General features: G+C 55.5%; 8 protein-coding genes across 8 annotated transcripts in view; 6 read left to right on the forward strand and 2 right to left on the reverse strand.

Annotated features, from left to right (window-relative positions):
* The window catches only part of DACRYDRAFT_44267 (WD40 repeat-like protein), a gene marked incomplete at both ends in the record, with an annotated part of 1,806 nt that extends 786 nt beyond the window's left edge, over window positions 1–1,020 (reverse strand). The window contains 3 exons of the mRNA XM_040774560.1: window positions 76–484; window positions 579–717; window positions 780–1,020. Of these exons, the coding sequence (XP_040633277.1) occupies window positions 76–484; window positions 579–717; window positions 780–1,020 (789 nt within the window). The remainder of the gene's footprint in view (window positions 1–75; window positions 485–578; window positions 718–779) is intronic.
* Window positions 1,021–1,761: 741 nt separating this feature from the next.
* Window positions 1,762–2,567, forward strand: DACRYDRAFT_19560 (uncharacterized protein). The gene has a single exon (XM_040771567.1). It carries the CDS (start codon window positions 2,178–2,180, stop codon window positions 2,391–2,393), a length of 216 nt encoding a protein of 71 aa, XP_040633278.1. The 5' UTR covers window positions 1,762–2,177; the 3' UTR covers window positions 2,394–2,567.
* Window positions 2,568–2,701: 134 nt separating this feature from the next.
* Window positions 2,702–3,076, forward strand: DACRYDRAFT_41667 (SET domain-containing protein; the record flags this gene model as incomplete). The annotated part of the gene is made up of 1 exon (XM_040774505.1): window positions 2,702–3,076. A coding segment is annotated over one exon (375 nt), but the record flags the coding sequence as incomplete, so codon positions are not given.
* A 2,042-nt stretch (window positions 3,077–5,118) lies between these two features.
* Window positions 5,119–6,781, forward strand: DACRYDRAFT_92406 (uncharacterized protein). Its single transcript, XM_040777070.1, has one exon. The coding sequence runs from the start codon at window positions 5,341–5,343 to the stop codon at window positions 6,712–6,714; it is 1,374 nt and encodes a 457-aa protein (XP_040633280.1). The 5' UTR covers window positions 5,119–5,340; the 3' UTR covers window positions 6,715–6,781.
* Window positions 6,782–10,915: 4,134 nt separating this feature from the next.
* Window positions 10,916–12,733, forward strand: DACRYDRAFT_73816 (uncharacterized protein; the record flags this gene model as incomplete). The annotated part of the gene is made up of 3 exons (XM_040776027.1): window positions 10,916–11,341; window positions 11,393–12,004; window positions 12,061–12,733. 3 exons carry the CDS (start codon window positions 10,916–10,918, stop codon window positions 12,646–12,648), a joined length of 1,626 nt encoding a protein of 541 aa, XP_040633281.1. The 3' UTR covers window positions 12,649–12,733.
* A 1,103-nt stretch (window positions 12,734–13,836) lies between these two features.
* On the forward strand, window positions 13,837–16,562 carry DACRYDRAFT_19563 (polymerase). The gene is made up of 8 exons (XM_040771568.1): window positions 13,837–14,167; window positions 14,221–14,479; window positions 14,531–14,998; window positions 15,050–15,309; window positions 15,362–15,624; window positions 15,676–15,881; window positions 15,955–16,037; window positions 16,094–16,562. Exons 1-8 carry the CDS (start codon window positions 14,019–14,021, stop codon window positions 16,266–16,268), a joined length of 1,863 nt encoding a protein of 620 aa, XP_040633282.1. The 5' UTR covers window positions 13,837–14,018; the 3' UTR covers window positions 16,269–16,562.
* An 889-nt stretch (window positions 16,563–17,451) lies between these two features.
* DACRYDRAFT_19564 (uncharacterized protein) lies at window positions 17,452–18,627 on the forward strand. The gene is made up of 3 exons (XM_040771569.1): window positions 17,452–17,919; window positions 17,970–18,095; window positions 18,146–18,627. Exons 1-3 carry the CDS (start codon window positions 17,644–17,646, stop codon window positions 18,614–18,616), a joined length of 873 nt encoding a protein of 290 aa, XP_040633283.1. The 5' UTR covers window positions 17,452–17,643; the 3' UTR covers window positions 18,617–18,627.
* Window positions 18,628–18,912: 285 nt separating this feature from the next.
* DACRYDRAFT_113103 (uncharacterized protein) lies at window positions 18,913–22,258 on the reverse strand (the record flags this gene model as incomplete). The annotated part of the gene is made up of 6 exons (XM_040769563.1): window positions 22,056–22,258; window positions 21,859–22,009; window positions 21,281–21,808; window positions 20,031–21,227; window positions 19,796–19,978; window positions 18,913–19,743 (listed from the first exon to the last, which is right to left on the reverse strand). Exons 1-6 carry the CDS (start codon window positions 22,247–22,249, stop codon window positions 18,913–18,915), a joined length of 3,084 nt encoding a protein of 1,027 aa, XP_040633284.1. The 5' UTR covers window positions 22,250–22,258.
* Window positions 22,259–22,762: the final 504 nt, after the last annotated feature.

The following is a 22,762-nucleotide window of genomic DNA, read 5'->3' on the forward strand; positions in this document are numbered from 1 at the left end:
GGGGGGGGGGGGGGGGGGGGGGGGGGGGGGGGGGGGGGGGGGGGAAGCAGGGAGGACGAACTCAGCATCAAACACCCTCCTAACAATCCACTCCTTCGTATCCCACAAATTCACAATCGCGTCCGCCCCCCCCGTAGCAAGATAAAACCCTCTCGGATCCAAGGCCGCACAATAGCAGGAATTGACGTGTGCTGGCAGGCGCAGTCTGGTCTCGAATTGCGGGAGGGAGAGGAGTTCCAGGGTGCCTGAGACCTTTGAGAGGAGGAGATGGAGGCCGAGGGGGGAGAAGAGGAATGTGTTTAGTTGCCCGTGGTTGTCGTGTCGTGGTCCGAGGAGGTATGTTTCTGCGGGGGGGTCGGGAGTGTCTGCGTCTGGGCCAGAGGGAGGGGAGGGGGAGGGGAGGATCTCGTATAGCCCATCATCGGAGGACAACGCTAGCAGGGAGAGCCCCGTCGGGTGCCACTCAACCGTCAACAGCTCCTTGCTAGTCTTGAGCGTGCTCACTGGTTTAGCCGGTTCTGGGCAACGATGAGTTAGGGGTAGGCTCTTCCGCTGGCAGTCAGCATGAGCGCGGGGACGTACGACGGACATCCCATAATGCGAGTGTGCGGTCTTGTTTTGAGAGAGAGACGAGGCGAAAGGGGTTGGTCGGATGCCAGGCTACGTGTTGTACTGGGAATTCGTGTGCTCCTGTTAAGGTTGTTGTGAGATGGAGATCTGTCTACCCGAGTGTGCATGCAGTGAGATGAGAGCAGGAAAAGGAAGGGAAGAGGGAGGACACACCGTTCGCTCGGGATTCCACAGCCTGACTGCTTTCTCGTACCCACAACTCGCAAGCCTCTTCCCATCGGCGCTCCAAGCTAAACAAGTCACATAATCCCTACTTCCGGTCTTGACGATCACAGGCTTGTACGATGTTGGAAAGGGAATGAGACCGCGGGAGGGGAAGGACTGCCATGGGTTTGGGGCAGGAGTTGGGAGAGAGATACGCGCTTGGGTGGTGTCTTTTCGTGTGGTCATTGTGGTAAAGGAGAGAGCGCTGGTGTGTGGCTGTGCGTGATAGTGAAAGTATTATACTCTGATTCCGTGTACTTGAGCTGAGTGAGTGACTGAAGTACTCTTCACTTTTGCAATGTCTAGTGAAGATGGTCGATCGACGTCATCAAGTACAATTCCACTGCCATTACCTGCATTACCTAGACTTGCTCATATAATAACTTCGATCAATTCACCAATGACGAACACTCAAATCACTGACAGTAATGTTGCTGGTCCACCCCCACCACCCCAGAGAGAAGCAGATGCAGTACTTGCACTTCTCTCTTTATCACCCTCTGTCACTACTTCAACTCTCGCTTCACTCCCTAATCGTTCTGTATCACCAAATATGGGCACTCCTGGAATGACGTATCCTCTCACATCAACAGACAGAATATACCCACACGAATCTTCACCTCCTCTACCCGCTTCATCGTCGTACTCAACGACCACTTCTACCTCGACGACGACGACGACGACCCTCCCCCTCCCCCTCCCCCTCCCCCTCCCCTCACTCCAAATCAAACCCCTCCAACCTCAAGATCCCCTCCTCTCACCAATCTCAACCCTCCCATCAATCGCTTCCCTCCTCCCCGCATCCGCATTCCACGAACCAAAGATGGAAGTCACTTTTGGCCCTCTGCCTACATCCCCACTCTTACCCACAGAGATCGCCTCTCTCCGTGCAGAGGCGCTCCGTACGCCAGTCACGGTCGAGTTCAAGGCGGATCCCTCTATGCCCCTAGTGTCCTCAGCCTCATCAGTGGCACCACTAGCGGTACCAACCACAGACAAGCCCAAACCCCCAAAACGCAAGCCCAAGCGCGCCAACCCAAAAGTAACAATCGTCGGCGAAGGGAATGACACCTTCCAATTCCGCTGCGTATGTTCTGTCGGGTACCAAGAAGGGGACGCCACGATCGCGTGTGATAGTTGCGATGTCTGGCAACATATGCTATGTATGGGCATCGAGCCTGATCTGGCGGACGCAGTGCCGGAGACGTATCATTGTGAGCTCTGTGCGCCGAGGGAGGTGGACACGACCAGCGTGGCGTTCAAGCAGAGGCTGGCTAGGGTGCTCCTTGCTAGGGATGCACTGAGGGGCCCGAGGGCCCAGCGCCCGCAGGGGAAAGAAGAAGATGGCCCGCCTTCAGCAGGGGAAGGCACCCCAGGTCAAGAACCGCAAAAAGGCAAAGGGAAGAAATTCACTTCTACCCGAACGCAGCGTCGTCCTCCTCTCTCTCTCACACAGCTACAGGTATCCTACGCTCCATCCCCTTCCCTTCAGCACCAGTTTCTCGCTGCGGAGGAAGAGGCTCTCCCGCCACCTGAAGCGTGGGCGGCGGAGTATATGACATTGACTAGGGATTGGTGGAGGGATCTTGCAGAGTGGGAACGGGCGAACGCACTCGTCTGGCCTGACATAGAACTCATAGACCCTGGTCAAGAGGGTGTTCCTAGCACCACGACGACGACCACAACCACGACCACGGTGACAACCCCGGCAGACCCATCCACCAGAAGTCAATCCGCCCCCCCAGTCCTAGACAGCAAGCCCTACACACTCTACCCCCCCTTGAACTTCCCCACCCTCCCCCTCCTACCCAACATCCTCATCAAGCCCATCCTCACTTCCCCACAATCAGAAAGCGTCTACTCCCGCCCACCGCAATACGGGCTCTTCGCTTCCGACCCCATCCCCCCCGGCACTCTTATTCTGGAGCATAGGAGCGTCGTCCTCCCCCGGAAAGAGTACATCCAAGACCCAACAAGCCAGTATACAGAGCTCTGCGGCCCTAAAGCGCACGTGCGGATCTTAGGGCCCCCATTGAGCGTAGCCCTAGACGCAAGAGAATGGGGAAACGAAGCTCGTTTTGCCCGGGTGTCCTGTCGGCCTAATGCCCTCGTGCGCCCGATGATCGTGCAGGGGGAATTGAGGTTTGGACTGGTGAGTATTGGGGGGATTGGAAGGAGGGAAGAGATTGTCGTTCCTTGGGAATGGGAGGATGGGAGTGTAGTCCACTGGCTGCTTTCCCTTTCCACCACCACCACCTCCTTCCCCTCCTCCCCCCCCTCCTTCAACCAAATCACAGCCCAGAAAAAAGCCCAAAACCTGTGCGAGCGCTTAGAAGCTCAATTCCAGAGCTGCGCGTGCGCGTGCGGGAAAGGGAGGGAACGGGAGAGGGAGTGTGTGATTTGGTTGTTGGGGAGGGTGGCGGCTGGGCTTGGAGCGGGGCTTGGAGGACTGGGAGTATCTGGAACGGGGGCGGGGGCGGGAGGGGGAGGGGGAACGGGAGTGGGGGCGGGTAAGGGGTTGCAGGAACCCCCTGGGGCTGGGGCTGGTATTGGGGCTGGGGCGGGGGCGGCGGGGAAGAAAGGGAGGAAGAAGAGGGATTTGGGAGGTTTGGGAGGATTTGGGGGGTTGGCGCTGTTGGAACGGGGGGAGAGGGAAGCGCTGGGGCTGGGGATGGGGAGGAAGGGGAGGGAGGGGAGGGAGAGCCGCAGGGGGAGGGGGAGGGAACGTGTGGAGGAGCTGGAGGATAAGGAGAGGGAGCAGGTGGAAGATAGGGAGGAACGTGTGGAGAGAGAGGAGCGGGACGAACGTGTGGAAGAGAGAGAGCAGCAGATTGAGCAACAGGCCGAGGAACAGATGGAACAGATGGAAGAACAGATGGAAGAGCAGATGGAACAGATGGAAGAGCAGATGGAGGAGCTCGAGTTGGAGGAACAGGAACAGGAACAGGAACAGGAACAGGAACAGGAACAGGAGCAAGGAGAAGAACAGGAGCAGGAGCAGGAGCGTGAAGAGCAGGAAGAGCGAGAACAGCGGGAGCGAGAACAGCAGGAGGAGCAGGAAGAGCGAGAAGAGCTGGAGCAGGAGCAGCAGGAAGAGCGAGAAGAGCTGCAGCAGGAGCGCGAGCGGGAGCGAGAAGAGCAAGAACAGGAACAGCAGGAAGAGGAAGAACAGCAGGAGGAAGACCAGGAGCAAGAACAGGAGATCGAGCCAAGTCAAGAGCTGGAGCAGAAGCTCGAACTCGAGCAAGCCCAAGCCCAAGCCCAAGCGCAGGCAGAGGCGGAAGCAGAAGAAGGAGCAGAAGAACCAGAAGAACCAGAAGCAGAAGAAGGAGAAGGAGAGGAAGAACTGGAACTGGCCGTTCGAACTGGAGAACCGAGTCGGGCTTGTACGCCAGGTACGCCCTCCCCCCCCCCCTTTCCCGCGGCCTCGGGGTCCGCAATCGCACAAACTGCATACTGCATACTGACCCTTCCCCTCCCCCTCTAGTGCCTCTTGTGCCTCTAGTGCCTCTAGGCCCTCTAGGCCCTCTTGTCCCGACCGCAACTCTTCTCCCTCCGATTGTCCCTTCCTCGCCTTTATCCTCTGCTCCTACGTCTGTCTATGGCGAGCCAACCACCGCCACCGCCACCGCTCCCGCTCCCACGACTGCGAATGCGAATGCGAACGCGAACGCGCCTTCCCCATCTACCCCACCTACCGGTCCGAGCAGAAAAAGACGCCGCTTAACCCAAGTGCTCTCTAGCCCGCTCGGCCAGCTCGGGATTTCCCCTCAACTCCCTAAGAGTGTTACGCGCCCGCGCTTGGTGCAGGATGAGCAGATAGGGGAGGGCCCGGTGAAGAGACGGAAAGTCCAGGAAATGGGTTTGGATTTGGACTTGGGTGTGGGTGACGGTGTGGATGCGGAGTTGAGGCAGGTGCAGGAAGAGGAGCTGGGGAGGATGTTTGCTAGTCCTTTGCCTGACCTAGTGTTGGAGAAGGACAAGGGGGTGGAGCAACCGGTGCCTGCTATTTCCTTCCCGGAGGGGAAAGGTACCTCCCCTCCTGCTGCTGGGGGACCGCTGTTGCCTGTTCCTGGATCGGGGAACCTGCTAGAGCGGGAGGAGAAGGACATCCTCATGCAGGACGTGTCCATCCCTCCAACCGCACGTGAACTGCTCAAGGTCGACCAACCCCAACCCCAACCCCAGCCCTCCGTCCCCCTCATACCAAAAGAACCCACCCCCCCACCAGCAGCACCAGCCAAAGAGCCCTCCCCTCCCCCTCCTCCGCCCACAGTCAGGAAATGGACACTGAAGGAATGGGCCGCGGCTAGAAAACGCGGTGAAGTCGGTAAGACGGTCAGAACTCCTGCGGCTGAGGAGGTTGGGAACCCGCTTGCTACTCCTGTGGTTGGGGTTAAGGAGGTACAGATACAGATACCTGGGGAAACGATTCAGGAACCGCAGCTGCCGGTGCCGTTGCTGGCCGCGCCTCTGGAAAACCCTCCCAAACCGGAACACATCGACATGCCCAATGTGAATGTAGAAGCTGCTCTGGCGCCATTCTACAGCCCGCTAACGGAGAGGAAACCGGACTTGCCAGCAGTACTTGTCTCGCCTCGCGCTAGGGTTGGTCCTTTGAACCCTCCTTCGGAGAAGGGAGCTACTGTGCCGAGGGGCGAGAGGTCTCTCTTGGGGCTGGAGGAGTCGTTGAGAGGAGAAAGGGAGAAACTGCCTTTGAGCGTGCGTCTCCAGGAGACTCAGTCGCCTGGGCCGAAAGCGCCTACTCTCGTCCCGCCCACCCAGGAATCGCTTGTGACAGCGTCAGTCAAGCCTGCAGAACCTGCTGCACCGGTAGAACGGAAAGAGACACCGATAGAACCGCATTCTCTCAAACGGACATTCGGGCCTGTGGCTTCTCAGCGACCTACGCCTGTCCAGCCTTCACCCGCGAGCGAGATAAAGACCACACCACGACCTGCAGTTCCCGAGCCTCCCAAGCAGACCGTTCCCCCGACGCGCACTGAGGAACAACCAAAAATCCCACCAAGTCTGGAGGTCAAGACTGACGTCGCTGCTGTGCCGCCTTTCCCGTCTGTTGAGGCTGCCCTTAGGCCTTTTGTGCCTCTTTGGTCCCCGCATCAAGCGCCTCTGGCGGTACCTCTCCCTGAGCCTGTTTCTGCTAAATCGGATCGCCCTGCGTCGTCGGCACCCATCTCCGAGAAGGCCAAGTCGCCGTCGCCGGCTGCTGGTGGTGTTGAGGAAGGCGAAGTTGGGGAAGTGACAACAGACCGCCTCGAGGAACGTTATGACGACGATCGCGATCGCGATCGCCCTTATCGCCGTTCTCGCTCACCTGATCGCAGACGAACACCGTACGACGATCCTGGGTATGACTCGCGCCGATATCCTTCATCCCCACCAAGACGGCCAGCGTACGACGAACACCGACCCAGGTCACCGTCCTATTTCGGCCCTTCCCGCTCACCGCCTCCCAATGCCCCTCGCTCGCCGAGGTACGGCCAAAGGTCTCCCAGATGGACACCTCGCGATCGGTCGCCACCTCGAGGACCTCGGCATCCCCCTCCTGTGTCTCCCGTCTTCCAGCCTCATGCTGGTCCTTCCACACCAGGATATCGCGCTCCCCCTCCTGGTCCATCTCGTGGATACCCACCATCAGCCCCCAGGGCAGAACACGCCTTTAGAGAAGGCTGCGAAGGTACCCGTGCGCCTCCTTTGGGACCCAGAGCTTTGTATGGGCAGAGTCCTTACGGACCTCCGCGAGCTCCGTTCCCACCTCCGTTCGGCGGAAGGGGTGGTGGTCCACCACCTATGGCACCTAGGGGTAACTTCCCGCCAAGACCGGGCTGGAGAGGGCGTGGTCGTGGAAGTTTCCGTTGAATACTCTTCTATCAAGTCGTTTGACATTGGTCATTAGGTCTTGTTTTCTTTGTCTCCGCGATTGATGATACCCTGTCATGTTGTATCCTTATTTGAACTAATGCTGATATACTTGCGTTATCAACTCGGCCCGGTTTGAAGTGCATTGTTCATGCGTTGAATCACCCTCTGGCTACATGATCGTTATTCATGCAACGACAGCCGATGTTCCACCACCACGTCAAACCTAGCATCAAGCAAACCAAACACATCAAAAGTAGTAACATAATATCATTTCGTGACTACGTTCCACATCTCAGCGACTCACCCCTCACATCCTCATAGGAGATATAGAATCAAACGTCAAACTCCTAGATCGACTACTAGCACTAGCGAAACTCGCCGCCGAGCCTGCGATCCTCAATATCCTCTGTTTTGCCCTTTCCTTGCTCGAGATGGGGGTGGAAATGAATTCCGCAGAGTGGAACGAAGGGAGCTGGGGAGTGTCAGTGTCGAATACACGTTTTTCTGCTGGGGCGGGGGTGGCTTGGTTTTCCACTTTGCATTCGGCCTGAGAGTGGAATGGGGAGAGCTCGGACAGCGGACGACGGGGGATGGATGACCTCTTGTGTAAAGTCTGTCTGAGCGCTAGCAGACGGAGAGGATGCATCGGTTCCCCTACTCCGGAGGCGGAAAAAGTGGAGACAGTACGCGCTGCTGCGGGGCGTTTGGGCGCGGAAGGCAAGACGGGGATCCGAGATCCCACTGTTGTCGGGGTGCTCACACTACTCGTCCCCGGGCCATTGCTAGTGCCGGTGTTAGTGCCTGCAGGTTTACGCCCAGGGATACGGGAAGGCGTCCCCGTGCTATGTTGGACGGGCTTTCGCCGGGGGAGGTGAAAGGCGCGGGATGCCGCGCCGGGGGAGAATTGGGTCGCTGTGGGCTGGGCCTGTCGGACGGGGGTTTGACCGGTGATGACGTAGTTTGCGATGGGGGTTGAGGTGGGTGTGTCGTCTGGATTTGGGTGAGGGGTTGGGTTTGGAGGGGTGGGCGGCTGAGGGGAAGGATCCTCAGGCTCGGGCTCAAATTCGGTCCGAGAGGGATGAGGCTGCGTGAGGAGGTTCAAGAACTCCGGTACACTGGGAAGAGTGCTATCCATCCTCGGATCCATGCTTTCCCCAGTCTCAGCCTCAGCCTCGGGGGACAAAGTCCCTCCATCCCCATCCTCATCCCCACTCACCTCCCCATCCTCATCCCCACTCACCTCCCCATCCTCATCCCCACTCACCTCCCCATCCTCTCTATCCGCAGCACCCATCGCCAAAATAGGATACGTCATAAACCCACTCTCACTCCCACTGCCGTCCGCCTCCAGCGGGGGAAGTTCACCAAGAACAGTAGTCAAGAACCCCGTGTTCTCCTCTCGTTGAGGGCTGTCCGCAAGAGGAAGGTAGAGGACTCTGACCTGGCCCGGCGTCGGTGTCGGTGCCGGTGTGGTTTGGTCAGCGGACCAGACGGTGTGTGCGCTGTTTGGGGTATCGGTGGGTCGGGTGAAAAGCCGCGTTGGAGGAGTACGCGTTATGAGAGGGATTGAGTAGGGGTCGATCCGAGTGTTGCGGTTGGCTGGCGACTGGGAGGACTCGGGGTACTCACAGTAGTCGGGAGAAGTGAGTGAGGGTGAGGGGCAGTCGTGCATCCTCGCCCGGGGAGGACGGGCAAGCCCGTCCTGGCTCGAAGTTGACAGGCGCGAGGTTTGTCCAGGACTGGAGGAGTCGGGGAGTGATTTGCGGGTTTCTAGATAGGCGCGGGGTGGTTCATCTAGTGCTGATCCGTTCCGAACTGGAAGAAGCGCAGAACCGGGCTCATGCCGATCCGTAAAAGCGTTGGGCGATAATCGGCCAGTGTTCATCAACGGCGACAACCCTTCGCCTATCCTGCCATCCCTCATACCAACGCTTTCCGGTCTCCAGCCCCATCCCTCCTCCCCAAAGCAAACCTCCTCTTCCTCCTCTTCTTCCACTCTCCCCACCCGAGTCCACAGCCACCCCCCGAGCGTGACAAACCCCATCACCGGCCCCGGAAGGGTAACTCCAAGGGAGAAGAGTACTTCTTCCGCCAGCCCTACGCTCGTGAGTCCACGTACAAGAAACGGGAGCATCAGCGCCTGTTATCATCAGCATCAGGCGACGCCCACCCACCAGCACTAGAAAATGACATACGAAAGGCAGCAGAACATAAGTTCCCAGAACGAGCAGCTTCATCCCTCTCCCCGCATCTGCCGGCGGCTCCGGCAGGGAAACCCGAGACTGGTACTGTTTTAGAGCAGATCGGTTTACCCATGTTGGGGCAGAACTGTGGACGAGCGTGAGCTCGGCCCTCGATTTCCGCGTGCGGGTGGTAAGGTCTGTATATGCAGGGGAAGGGGAGCGGAAGGCTGGTGAACTTGGGCGACTGGTGGGTGAGAGGGCGCGTTCTACGTCTCCTGCACCGGGTGCGTGCGAGGGAATATTCTCACGAGAGAGGGAATGCGAGGGCGCGGTCACGTAACTCGACGTCACTTGCTCGATATCAGAGCTTGCCGAGCTTCGCCTCGGCAGGCGGGAATGGGTACTCCCAGGGACAGAAAGCCAGCTGTTTGTGCGTTTGCGTCCCCCTACGGTGTGGGAAGGGGAGTGCAGGCTGGTGTGAGTCGTTGTTGGCCAGGAGCGAGCGGTGCGGAGGGAGAGGAGGAAGCTCGTCGTACTGAGGAGAGTGAGAGCGCTCGTCAGCCCAAGGAGGAGGGGGATGTACGCCAATCCCCTGATCGTAGGTACAAGGAGGCAGAGGATCAGTGTCGTCCCCCCCAGTAAGCAGACGGGGACTGAGAGCCGTTTGCTGAGTGTCCATCGTGGGGAGAGGCAAGATGGGATAAGGAAGAAGCACCGAGCGGAGAGAACGACCCATAGTCTGCCTACTGTTCCTGGGTCTTGCTCTTGCCCTGTGAGATGGGACTGTTCGGTGAGCACTGACTGCCATATCCAGAGAGCGAGAAGGAGGATGTCGACTAGGGCGAGGGTGATACGTGTCAGTGAGAAGGGGGTGAGGGGGCGTGAGGGGGACGGGGAGGGGAGAGGGAGGAGAAGGAGGATGTGGGATGAGGATAGGAGGGAGATGAGGGATAGGATGAGGGTTATGAGCAGGAGAGGGGAGGACATGGTGTGCGTGGATGGTACGTATATGCGTCTATTCTTGTCGTGTAGCAGTCGTTCAAGTTCCCTTCGTGCTGATTTGTGGGATGGTTGTCGTGCGGTAGGTTGATAGTCGTCGACGTTACCTGCAGGAGAAGTAAGCAAGGTATATGCGCCTAAGTCGTCCAGTCGTCAGTGTCGTCAGAAGGGCCAACGCCCTGGTGGGAGAAGTCAACCCTCACACCCTCACTGCGTAGTGTTTAACCCACGCGACAGCACGTGCAGTCACGTTCCTTCTTTAGGGTAACCGCGAGCCTCATTCTATACACACCGTTGTTTACTCATAGACCACAAGGTTACCATCATCAATGGTGTGTAGCTTTGTTGTCGCTTTACTGTCAATGGGAGTAAGTCTATGTGTGTCCATTCACTGGAGAATGTGAGATGCCTCAGTATCATTTATGGAAGTTTATCCGGTCGGAGTTGGGGTACAGCCACTGGGCGATGCCGGCGATGCCCGCTGTGTGAGAGTTTCCGGTGTTCATTAGAACAGAAGAATACGGGTTATTTAAGCGCTATGCAGGGGATATAATTATTATACCCTCTGCCCGTCGTTTGAGCATAATCATCCCTGTGCATATATGCATACACCGACCGCCAAACAGGGGACAGCGTAAGGGGGTGCATATCCCTGCCTGTATACTATCCAAACACAGTCGGGCATTTGCCCCTTCCAGTGCAATCACACTTATCTATAAATACACTGACGATCGTGAGTTCAAGTACAACCTCGCAGCGTCAACTATCCACCATCCATCGCAGTTCCGTCTAAGTCGGCGACCCTATATCCATCCATCCCTTGCTCACGCCCTTCACGACCTCACCACGCCTTTCTCTTTCAGGGCGCATCGCCCATCCTCTCTCTCGGTCATCTAGGCGGTCTATTCTTATACCTGTACAAGACGCCAACGACCGACTATACCGAACATTCCTCTTAATTTAGGCGATACCAACTCAACCCACCCACACGCGCTCTTTCCTTCTTCCCACAGAACATGCTTCCCACTCTCTTCCTCCTCCTCCCCCTCACTCTTGCCCTCGACCCCTGGGACATCCCCTCCCTCCCCCACCACGTCCGTTCCCTCTACCTCGCAACAGAACGCTTCCCCTCCCCCTACGCCAAACGTCAAACCCCAGACTGCATCCCCGCCGCCCCAGCGAACACCGTCACAGACCGGCTTCAAGCCGCGCTCCAGAAACCTGGGGACACACTCGCTCTTTGCCCAGGGCAGGAGTACCTCATTCTCCAGCCTATAAACTTCACTGCGAGCGATCAGGAGATATACACGCTCGGGTACCCGACGGACGACAGCAGAGCGTGCTTGACCGTTAATGGAGTCGTGGCTAACGGGACGGGGCATACGACGGCTATTAACGCCCAGTGTGTAGGGTGTGACAGGGCGATAGTGCGTAATATCCAGGTTCGCTTCCCTCCCCCTTTCCCTAGGTAATCAGCTCATCCCGCACTGCAGGTAAACGGCACGCGACATGGGGCTATCCCCACTTCTGGCGGAGCGAACCTGGAGATGGGTGGGCCCACCTCCGGCCAGCTGGTGGAATACGTGCACTCGTTCGACCCGCGTTCCTGGTCCTGCCTACACATAGCCGAAGGACCCTTCACATGCAACAACGCGAGCATAATCAACAACGATATCGGTCCGTGCGGGTCAGACCTCTTCATGCAATGGGCGGACGGGATCAGCCTGAGCTGCAGGAACTCACACGTCGCGGGGAACTTTATTGACAACCCTACTGATGGCGGGATCGTCGTTTTCGGTTCTCCGGGCAGTTTGGTCGAGAATAACACTATTTGGGTCACGAATAACACGTTGCTCGGAGGGCTCAATATGGTGGATTATTTGCCCTGGGACGGGGATTTTACGGGCACGGTGGTGCAGAACAACCTTGTTGTTGGAGGCCTGGCTACGGAGGGGAACGAACAGACTGCGACGAAGGGGGACAATGACGAGGACGTGATCGTCAAGATTGGACTTGCTGTGGGGCCAAGAACGTGGTTTGGAGACCATTTTAGAAACAACGTGAGCCGGAACGGGGTCGCGAGGAATAACATCTTCTCCGGTGCTGTGAGTCCCCCCCTCCCCACTTCCTTAACGCGCTATCTGACAGCCAAGCAACGTAGTTCGGGTACGGGATAGCCGTCTCCTCCGCAGAGAACTTCACGATCATCGGCAACTCCCTCTCCGGTAACACATCCTTCATCGGTTCCCGCGGCCCCAACTGCTCAGCCGACCAAATCCTCCCAGCACCAGAAGCATTCGTCTGGAACATCACTACAACGCTCGACTCGACCCTGCAACCGGGTTTCGCAGACCTGGACGTGGACTCCCTGACTTGTATTCAGCCTGTGGACGGGGCGTTCTGGCCCTTCGGGGGTGAACCGGTCCAGGGAACTGATCAGGCTGGAGTGCCTAATGCTGAGGAACGGAATTCTACCACCTCTGGCTCTGGCTCTGCCTCGAGCGCGGGGGCTTCGGCAGGTTCTACGGCTGCGGTTGTTGCAGGCAGAGGAGGGCTCAGTTCGGGGGCGATCGCAGCGCTAGTTATCGGGATCCTAACCCTTGTCCTAATACTGGTGATCGCTTTCTTCTGCGTGAGGAGAGCGAGAGCGGGGAAGAAGAATGGGGACGGGGAGTATTTTGCGGATATGGGGGCGGTTGGCTTGCCAGGGGATGGGGGGATGGGGATGAAGCAGAGACTGAGCTGGTAGGGGTAGGGGTATACTCAGGGGCAGGGGCAGGGGCAGGGGTATGGCAGTATGGGCTCATGAGCGGGAGTCTTGTTGCCATCCGCCGCCGGGGGAGTGGGGGAGCCCTTAGACAAGACATGTTTGAGTACTAGAGTACAGTAAGATTATTTTCGTTCGTTCGTTCGTTTAGGGCTACTTTTGTAGCTTTGACTTCTTGTATCTGGATTTGTTTTTGTTTTTGTACTGTATTCGTATGACGATTGGGTGTGTAACCCGGAGTTGGGTCGGGGATGGGTGGTAGTCGATAGCTTACAATCGATAATTTACACTGCTGCTGATACTGTACGAGATGTACTGGGTGGGGTTAACCCTCCCCGTACGGGGTGTCAGATGGGGAATGGGTTGGATGGTTGATACCTGAGACTCGCATGGCATTGGTGATTGGCGATTGATAATTGATACCTGATACTGGATGGACTGGGTGTAGGAGGACGGTGTACCCCGTGGGTTGTTGGTCATCTGGGGAAGACTTTGGACATATGATGCCTGATGCCAGATGCCTGATACTTGATATTCGACCTCCAAGAATCAACACTAGTGGACTGAACAAATTACACTTGTGCCTGGTTGATCCAGGACGCGGTAGGCTGGTGGACCTCGGGGGTTGGTCAGCCAGGAGAACAGGGGTAGTCCAGCCCGAACACAGGAACACAGGAACACGGGGCACCTGACAATCCCAGTCTGCTGATCTCCCCACAGGTGGGCGGTTGACCAGTGCTTCCCCCAGCGGTCGTAGGTCGTAGGCCGTAGAGCGCAGGCCGTGCTTCGGTCTGGTCTAATGAACGCGGGCTGAGTGAGCGGTCCATACGCATCCCAGGAAGAGATGACCGTGGGAGGTTGGCTGATGTTATGTGTTAGGAACGTGCGTTTCCCATGTGAGGAAATGCCTATACCAGGCACGGGGAAGCCGGGATGTTAAGTGATGTTGTCAGCTTTGATTCGAGAAGCAGAACTGGGATGTATGATATACAGTAAATACGGTGCGGGGATCACACATCGCCCAATAATTAGATGAACGCCGGAATTACGCGCCCAGGGTTGGGAACCGGAACCGACAGCGCCTCAGCTTCTAATTGCTTCCGCAAAGGGACGGTCTCTGGCTCTCTTTGCTCTTTAACTCACATCGCAGTCTGCAGCTGGCCTTGATCTCTTGCACTCACTTGGTCCTCAGTTCTGTGTTCTGGGAACAGGGTTAAGTGGGATATAAGGGCTTCACTTGGGACTTGTTGATTGACGACTGGGGGACGCGCGTCTGCTTACGATATCTATTCCCTCAGCGCGTCGTTCCCTCGTTGATCAGCACTCGACACGACACGCAGCAGCACAACATGATGGCTGAACAAGAACAGGTACAGTGGGGTACCACGAAGCCTATCTCATGGAACCCGCCACAGGAGAAGGAGATCAAGGCTACCGAGCGGCTGATGGAAGAGCTGCATCATCAAGGCAGCTTCGAGAGCGAAGAAGAGGGTCGTCTACGGTGAGGCACAACCCCACCTCGGTGTCAGATCCGCCTCTAATCCGCGTGTGTAGAGAGCAGGTGCTAGGGCGGATCGCCGGCCTCGTCAAACAGTTTGTGGAGAAAGTATCAGTGTCATTCGGTTTTTCGGAAGAGGCCGCCAAGGCTGCTGGCGCGAAGATCTTCACTTCTGGCTCGTATCGGCTTGGTGTGCACGGACCGGGGTCAGATATCGACACTATATGTGTGGTGCCGAAGCATGTTAGCCGAGAACACTTTTTCACCGTGTTTGAGCCGATGTTGCTCAACATGGAGGGTGTCACGGAGGTGTCGGTGCGTGATTACCTTAGGATGGGCTGAACCGAGTGCTGATGCCACAACCAGGGTGTGCCAGAGGCATTCGTACCTGTGATCAAAGCGATCGTGTCTGGAATCCATGTCGACTTCCTCTTTGCGCGACTCAACCTCACGCAAATACCGGACGACCTCGAGCTAAAAGACGACAACCTACTGCGCAACCTCGATGAACGCGATGTTCGGAGCTTAGGTGGGTCACGAGTGACGGACGAGATCCTCCGACTGGTGCCCCAACCAGTGGTATTCCGCGACGCGCTCCGAGCTGTCAAGCTCTGGGCCCAACGTCGTGCTATCTACTCGAACGTGATTGGCTTCCTGGGCGGTGTCGCTTGGGCCATGCTTGTGGCTCGTATATGCCAGCTGTTCCCGAAATATGACGCTGCTAGTATCCTCAGCCGATTCTTCCATATCATTGGTCAGTGGGCTTGGCCTCAGCCGATATTGTTGAAGGCGATCGAAGATGGTCCACTGAATGTTCGCGTCTGGAATCCACAAGTATGATCATGCATGTTTGCTGCTGAACATCACGACTAACCAACGTCCTAGATATATCCCTCCGATCGCACCCATCTCATGCCCATTATCACCCCCGCGTACCCCTCCATGTGTGCCACACACAACGTCACCCATTCCACGATGAAAATCATGCAAAACGAACTAAGACGCGGATCGCAGATCGTGGAGAAGATCATCCAAGCCGGCGAGCCCTGGGCGAACTTGTTTGAGAAACATGACTTTTTCCATATGTATCGCTATTATCTGCAGATCATCATCACTTCCGGAAATCAGGAAATGTATCACAAGTGGTGAGTCGCGCGACCTGATGCGCCCCTGGTCGAAGGCTGAGGCTTAACACAGGGCTGGAACCGTAGAATCGAAGATCCGTCTGCTCGTCGGGAAGCTCGAATTGCAAGAAGCGGTAGAGATAGCTCATCCATTCACGAAAGGTCTCGACCAGGTCGTATGTTGTCTGAACGACGACGAAGTCCGTGCGGTGGCGAAGTACGAGATGGATGATGAGGTTTTGAAGAGGTCGGAGACGGAACATGAGGGCAAGGACGGCGTTAGCAAGGTGTTCATGAAGACGTTCTACATTGGTTTGGGAGTAGAACCAAAGCCAGGTGAGCCTGCAGACCCTTTGTATGACGTCGTTATACATTATGCGCCTATAGCTGGGCAGACTGGCCCCCGAAAACTCGACATCTCCTACCCAACGATCGAATTTGTCAAGACTGTCAAGCTCTGGGACCTGTACGAGGAAGAACAGATGGGCATCGTCATCCGATACGTGAAGCACTCTGCATTGCCCGACAATTGTTTTGAAGGTGGTGTGCGGCAAGCGCTGGCGGGAAAGGGAGTCAAGCGTACCAAGTCAAAGGTGCGCCGCTTACGCGCTCGTTGCATCGTAGTTGCGAGGTCGCGCTTGTGGGACTAACAAACGGATTCTGCAGGCCGGCGATGGTAAGAAGCCGCTAAGTCGAACGAGTCCACACGACGTCTCAGGCGACTATTCGCCTCACAAGAAACAGCGAAAGTGCGTACCTAAAAACCGCATCGTGCATGGCGTCTTACCACTGATCATATTCGTAGAGATTCTCTGACTGGGGACCATGATGGCCTACTAGGCTTATCCGACGCTGCGAGCGCCAACCCACTTTCAAAAACGACGAATGGGCACGCCAGATCTCCCCTCGCAGTTGTTCCCTCCGCACTTCCTGATCAACAGATTACCCCTGAAAATGGCGCTGCGGTCCCAGCATCATGATATAAGACTCGGCAAAAGTGGGGACAGTCATGCTGACGAAGGTAACGGGCCAGCAAATCGCATGGCCTGGTGCCGACGTAAATATGCCCAGCGGGAAGAAAACAGTCAGCTTACGTCCTCATTCTGTTCTGTGCCTGTAAGTTCTGATCTTAGCTCGTCTCTCGCTGTCTCGCTGGAGGGAAGTGTACAAAGGTACTGGGAGGCGCGAGGTTGGGCGAGCTGTATGATTACCATCACCATCTTAGATCCCCTTAACTGTTAACAGTATGTAATGAGTACATCCTCTTGCAAATATCATGTTCTACACCATACTGGATTCCTGTTTGCCGTATCACTCCCCATGCCCATTTAGGTGCGTTAAGCGCCCAGAAGAACGCCCAGTCCATAAGGAATACTTTGATTCTGCATTGCCACCGTGTAGCCAAGAAGCGGAATTACAAGGGAAGTCCAAGCGTGCGACGCCCTCGGCCTTTCACCAACGTCTTCTCTCCGGGAGCGTTAAGTGTTACACTTGGATATCCGCATATCCTCGTGCTCGAGGGCATGTGTTCGACATCTGTATATATCCCTCCTTGCTTTGTAACGACCTCCACGACCTATTAACGAGACCGACGATATCAGGCAACACCCCAATATGGGCAACGAACAGAGCTCCCCCACGAGCCCGACAGCGAGGCGTGATGTGGCAGTCTTGCAACGACCTGGACACGCATCGGCAGGCAGGTCACCTTCCAATTCCTCTCGACCGGCTGCAGGGACAGGAGCATCTACACGACGAGCTTCGACGACTGTCCGACCGAATCCTTTAGGCACTCCTCGTCGGGCTTCACCACCGAATCAAAGTCCTGCAACGGCAAGCAACACACTCCGAGCAAGTGCACCAGCTTCGAGGACTGTTTCTCGTACGTCTCCTCAGCCTTCGCAACCTCCGCAGCTTCCTGCTCCAAGGGTAGAGCGTACCCCACCAGTGGTAACAGACCTGCCTCCCCTGTTACCTCCCATCATGCCTATACTGAATACCGAACGACCTCTCTCCCAAATATCGGTAGGATCAGGTGCTCCTCCGCCTCCCTATTCACCAGTGGATGAGCGGTTGGTGCAGGAGATCTCAGCACTTATGGATCACACCAACATGACGTTCAGCGAGCCGGAGGAGGAGTTCTCTACTCCCCAGCAGACCCCTATCGATCTCCCCTCCCCTATTGTTGAACCGGTTGTGGAACGCGCACCATCGACAACTAATTCCCAGAACAATACACGACAGAGGCGACATCAGAGCAGCGGTTCCTCTGCCTCGTCTCATCGCAGGGCACAGTCCCATGGGCACCGGCAACGGGATCGTGAGCTTCCGCCCACTCCCGGTGTCTCTCCAGGAATGGACGATGGTGCCGATATGCCTCCTACTGTTAGGCCACATGCGAGCGTCTATCGACCGCCGACTCCTCCCACCTCTGCAGGCTCGAGATACACATCGTTTCGTGTACAGTCGCCTACACAAGAGGCGGTGTCGCCGCAGGTCGCAAGGCAGACTAGTCACAGTTCTGGCAGGAGCCGTGGGAGTCATAGAAGGAGAGGATCGACCGGAATCGAAGATCCGCTTGCGCTGCTAAGGAAGTACGACACCATCATTTTGGTAGACGATAGCGTCTCGGTGAGTCAATTTCCTGCATTGGCGGAAGCACGGAACTGACGGTTCATTAGATGGCTGATCTCTGGGATGATGCTAAGGATGCTTTGGCGGAGATAGCTCTGCTCGCAGCGCGCTACGACATCGACGGTGTGGATATCCATTTCGTGAATGACAAGAGAGAAGGGACGAATCTAAGGGTATGTATGCCCTGTGATCAATCATCCAGCCACCTCTGACACGACGCCAGACCGCAGAATCAGTGATGCAGCTCTTTGCTTCTGTCAATCCTGCTGGAGAGTACTCCGAGATCGCGGGTCGACTAGAAGACTTCTTGCTGCCCTACCTGAGCAGAGCGGAAAAGTACCAAGAAGCGGTCGAGCTAGGCACTGCAGCCCTTCTCCCGAAGGTTCGACCAATCAACTTCATCGTCCTTACTGATGGTGTGCCTTCGGATGACCCGGAATCCGTGATCGTTGCCGCAGCGCGTAGGTTAGACGCGCACAATTTCCCACTATCACAGGTCGGCATCCAGTTCGTGCAGCTGGGAGACGACCCGGAGGCTACGGAAGTTCTGCAGTATCTGGATGATGGGCTTGGAAAGGCGCACGGGATCAGGGATATGGTCGATTGGACGTTGCTGCCTGAAGGCGGACTTGATGCTAGCGTTCTGACGAAGATCCTGCTGGGTGGGATCAACAGGCGCGTGGACGGGAAATGAGCTCATCGAGGCGGCGGTGGATCCGTGCTTGCTTTCCCGGATCTCTTCGGCTGTGCTGATTTTGTCTCGATTTTTTGACATGATTACACGCTGTGGTATTATTTATGGAGATATAAGAGATTAAGTGAGACCATGTTACTGAAATGAACACCTGTTGTAAACCCGTCTACTTCGTGTCAGGAACTCAAGTCATGTTATACAGGGGCATCACTTCGTGTCAGGAACTCAAGTCATGTTACACAGGGGCATCAGTGTATGTAATATTACACGTGGTAGGTTATAACACGTCATCAACATCATAAATCCCAATCGCAAAGTGAGAAGGACAGCGCCTCGAAGGAGGATGAGTCTTGGCCTCCTTCGGCGCCTAATTTCTCTGCACCTCTTCGGATATAACGTACAAGTTTGTCTAGTTCGTTTGACATGTGCTCCACTCGAGTTCCGAGATTCTCGTCCGCAAAAGATACAGCGGCCAGAGACATTGATTGATCTGCGAAAGACACGTCTGGCACTTCGTCGACGTCCGAATCCGAGGACTCGGAGTCCGAGACGTGAGGGATATGTTCCGCATAACCGACGAAATCCTGTTTTCGCAGGTGTCGGCGCTGACGCCTCGTTCTTCCTTTTCGGCGATCTTGGTTCACGCCTACTCGACGAGCCCCATCAAGGGGATCACTGGACAGCGCATTATAGCAGTCGCCAAAACGCAGGGCGATGTCCAGCACATTCAGGAGAGCTCGGTGCAAAGACGCTGTAGACTCAGACAACAGACATCGGGTCGACAGACTCTCGAGGTGCTGGTCGTGAAGTTTGATCATTTCATCGAGGTTACGAGCGGCCTCCAAGGTTTTGTGGAACGTCTGGAGCTGGCTTTGGATCACCGTAGTGTATAGGAAATACGTCAGGGTGTTCAGAAACCAGCCCAGTTTGCTTCGTAGCCCAAAGAAATTCTTCATTTCTTCTGCCGGACGTTCTTCCAGTAAGTCCAGCCGAGATCCAAGACCGCGACGGACGATGATATTGTCAATCAATCGCTTCGCACGCCGTACTTGCATGACCAGGGCGAAGATTGTTGAATATTTCAGCAGAGAATCGGGTGTCAAGAGGTACAGCAGGGGAACAGGGACCTGGCATGCGTTCAGCCGACGTGCTTGTAGACTCGCATGAAAACAAACATACCTCGTACGTCACGGAAAGGCCTGATAGACATCTGGTCATCCTCGCAGCGGCATCTTCACGCGGCTTGGTGTACCAAAAGCGCACGAGGGAGGCGTCAACATTATTCTGCTGCCGCGTCGCAAGAAGATCCCGGAATGTTGCGTTCACAGCATGGAAGTCAAACCATATATGCCGAGTGTCTAGCTTCAATGGAAAGATTAGCAACGAGAAATTATAGAGCGATAGGTGTTTTTACGCGTGTGAAAAGTGCATCAGCAAAATCGTCCATGACGTCGCCGCGGCGAAACAAATAAAGGTCCTCGATGGCAGCCAAATGGTGCCACATCCGACAGGTGTCCACCACGATGGTATATAGCTGTTGTTGAGAGAGCAAGCACATCGGGAGAAGATGTTGTCGTACGGCAGCTTCCAGGTCGCGAGGCTCCCACAACTCTTCTTTAGACTGAACAAGGAGATCGGACAACGGCCGAGGGGCTGAGACGATAGCAGCTCCGTGCTCCAAGGCGATCAGCAACGCTTTCGCTTTGCCGGCAGCCAAAATATCGGCCGATATGGATCGAAGGAATGCAGGAATAGACTCGTCGTCTTTCTTACGGGGCAACATGTGGACGGTATACGCGAAACGCCAGAATGATGGGTCCGACATCAAGACTTCTCCATCGTGGCGGACGAAGAAATCCCCAGTGTCGATAGAGATAACTTCATCCTCTTCGTACCTCAGTTCTCCGGATTTTCCTTCCAATAGCCAATCGGATGTCGCTTTCCAGATTGGCTGGGCTACTGCGACGAATATCTGGAGAAGAATCTTCGCATTGATCTCATTTGCCAAGCTATACTGCGTCTTGTAGGCAGCGAACAAAAGATCTAGAAGGCTGCTTGATAAGACGAGAGGTGGTATGCCGAAAATTACTTCGTCCATCATTTCCAGTTCTCCTTGCTCTGACGAAGCCGTTTCGTGAAGCTGTGTTACAATGTCCAACAGTAGACTCAGAATGGATATTCGTTCCTCGACTTCATGAGATAGACTGAGCAAGCTGACAGCTATTGATGGCCCACCACCGGCTTGAGCAATGCAGAGCGCGTGCTCTTTGTCAGAACACCACGAACGAAAACTTCGAATTTGCTCGTCTACGGCTTGGGCGAACGCTTCGGCGGTGAGGGAGACGGGGTTGTGAGATGATCCTCGCCACCTGCAACCTAATATCCCGAGAAAGTGATGCAGTCGAGATGGGATGACTGCTGCTGAGGCGAAGGTGGTCAAGAGCGAAAAGTATGTTGTGGAAGTTAAGTGGACGACGAGAGGCGCAGAGCGGTGAATTTCAACAGCGGGTAGACCGTGTTCGGATGATGATCGCAGGACTAGGAGATTGTTATCGAGCCCTTGGAGAGCGAGCAAGACTTCGCGCACAGCATCCACTTCATTTATGAAACTCTACACGTTATTTGAGCGAACAGGACAGTTCTGGTAGTCATGTGAGATGTTACCCCACGGCTTGGCACAGAAAATCGTCCTGCTACTTCATAGATTCGTGCTGAAATCCCCATGAGAGTTGGTCCAAGCGTTTCTGCCTTTGACAAGTCGAATGGTTCGTGGAGGTCCACATCAATTCGCCAATGTTCCTTCCAATATTGGCGATCCAACATGTCATCCAACTCCATTTGGGCTGTCGCAGCAGCGAGTTCGGAGGGACTGACGAAGTCTTCCAAATTGTCCTGTTGCTTCTTGATGGACGAAAATGTAGTGGATGGTGAAGTTGGAGTGGAGTGTAGGTCATCTTCGCCTGTCAGCACGTCTCCCGAGCCAGAAGAGGACCAAGAATTCGAACGTCGTTTGCCTTTCCCGGGATGAGGTTCAGAGGCGAGCTTCTCCCAGTGTTGTCCCTCGAAGGGCTCCTCTGCAATGATAGTTTCCCATGTCAACGCGCTTGGGATGCGAAAGGGATCTTTGGCCTTGTCGAGAACAATGGAGGCGTAGGTATGTGTCGCGGGGGCGGGAGGAAGTGATAGGCATATCTGGATTGGTTGAGATTGGATGTAAGAACAACAATTCTGAGCCTGCGCACCAGGAATTGTAGATGGTCCGGCAGAGTTGCCATCTTAATCCCCAACTCCATGGGAAGCCGCTCCTCAACATCTGCACGCAATGCGGAATACGTATGTTCCAAAGCATTTGCGAGATCATCTTGGGACTTGATTCTCGCCTTCTGAATCAGTCTTGTTCTAGTCAGAGAGAATGCAGGACTGTTAATGCTAGACGTACCCTTTGAACTTGTTGTCCATTTCGAACATATCAGACACGGTCCCAGTCTTCGCATTCCGCAGGGTCCGCCGCATCGTCGCGCAAAGCGTGGAGAAGATGTCCACATCCGAGTCTCTGGCGACATGAGTAAGTTGGGACACCAGAGTTTCTGCTAACTGTTCTCTGTAGACCGCCTGACTGGATTGAGCAGACATGTTGTCGTATATCCAGCCAGCCTGGAGAAGGGGAGGAGGTGAATCGGTGGTTAGACGCCTTCAGGGACGTATGGTGGACGTTCGCGGACAGCCGCGGTGTTAGGGGTCCCAGCTGTCCGTGAAAGGCCACCAGGCGTGAATTCCGATGATTTTTCTTATTTTTGTGGCTGTGAGCAGAGTAAAAGGTCCGCATTTGAGTCCAGGGTCTAGTATCTGTTTCCTTCGAGTAATTTCCTCCGATAGCACTTTTTCGGAGGCAGAGTCCCTAGAATGGTCATTTCGTTCTAGTTAACACTACCGGAACTTTTCAAGGTGTTTTTCTTTTATAACTCATTTATATTACTTTTCTCTATATACTGTAGCTATATGCATGGCTATTATATATACTATTCTTTCCGCTTTACAGTGCGACGGCCAATGTAATGTTTTTGCGGCGGCGGGTTTACAGTATCATCGAGGTCATTTCCCATATGAGAAGCGGCACATAAGGCATACTGTATGAAAAGAAAAACA

This window comes from Dacryopinax primogenitus (assembly GCF_000292625.1).
Source record: "Dacryopinax primogenitus strain DJM-731 SS1 chromosome Unknown DACRYscaffold_1, whole genome shotgun sequence".
NCBI classification, from domain to species: Eukaryota; Fungi; Basidiomycota; class Dacrymycetes; order Dacrymycetales; family Dacrymycetaceae; genus Dacryopinax; species Dacryopinax primogenitus.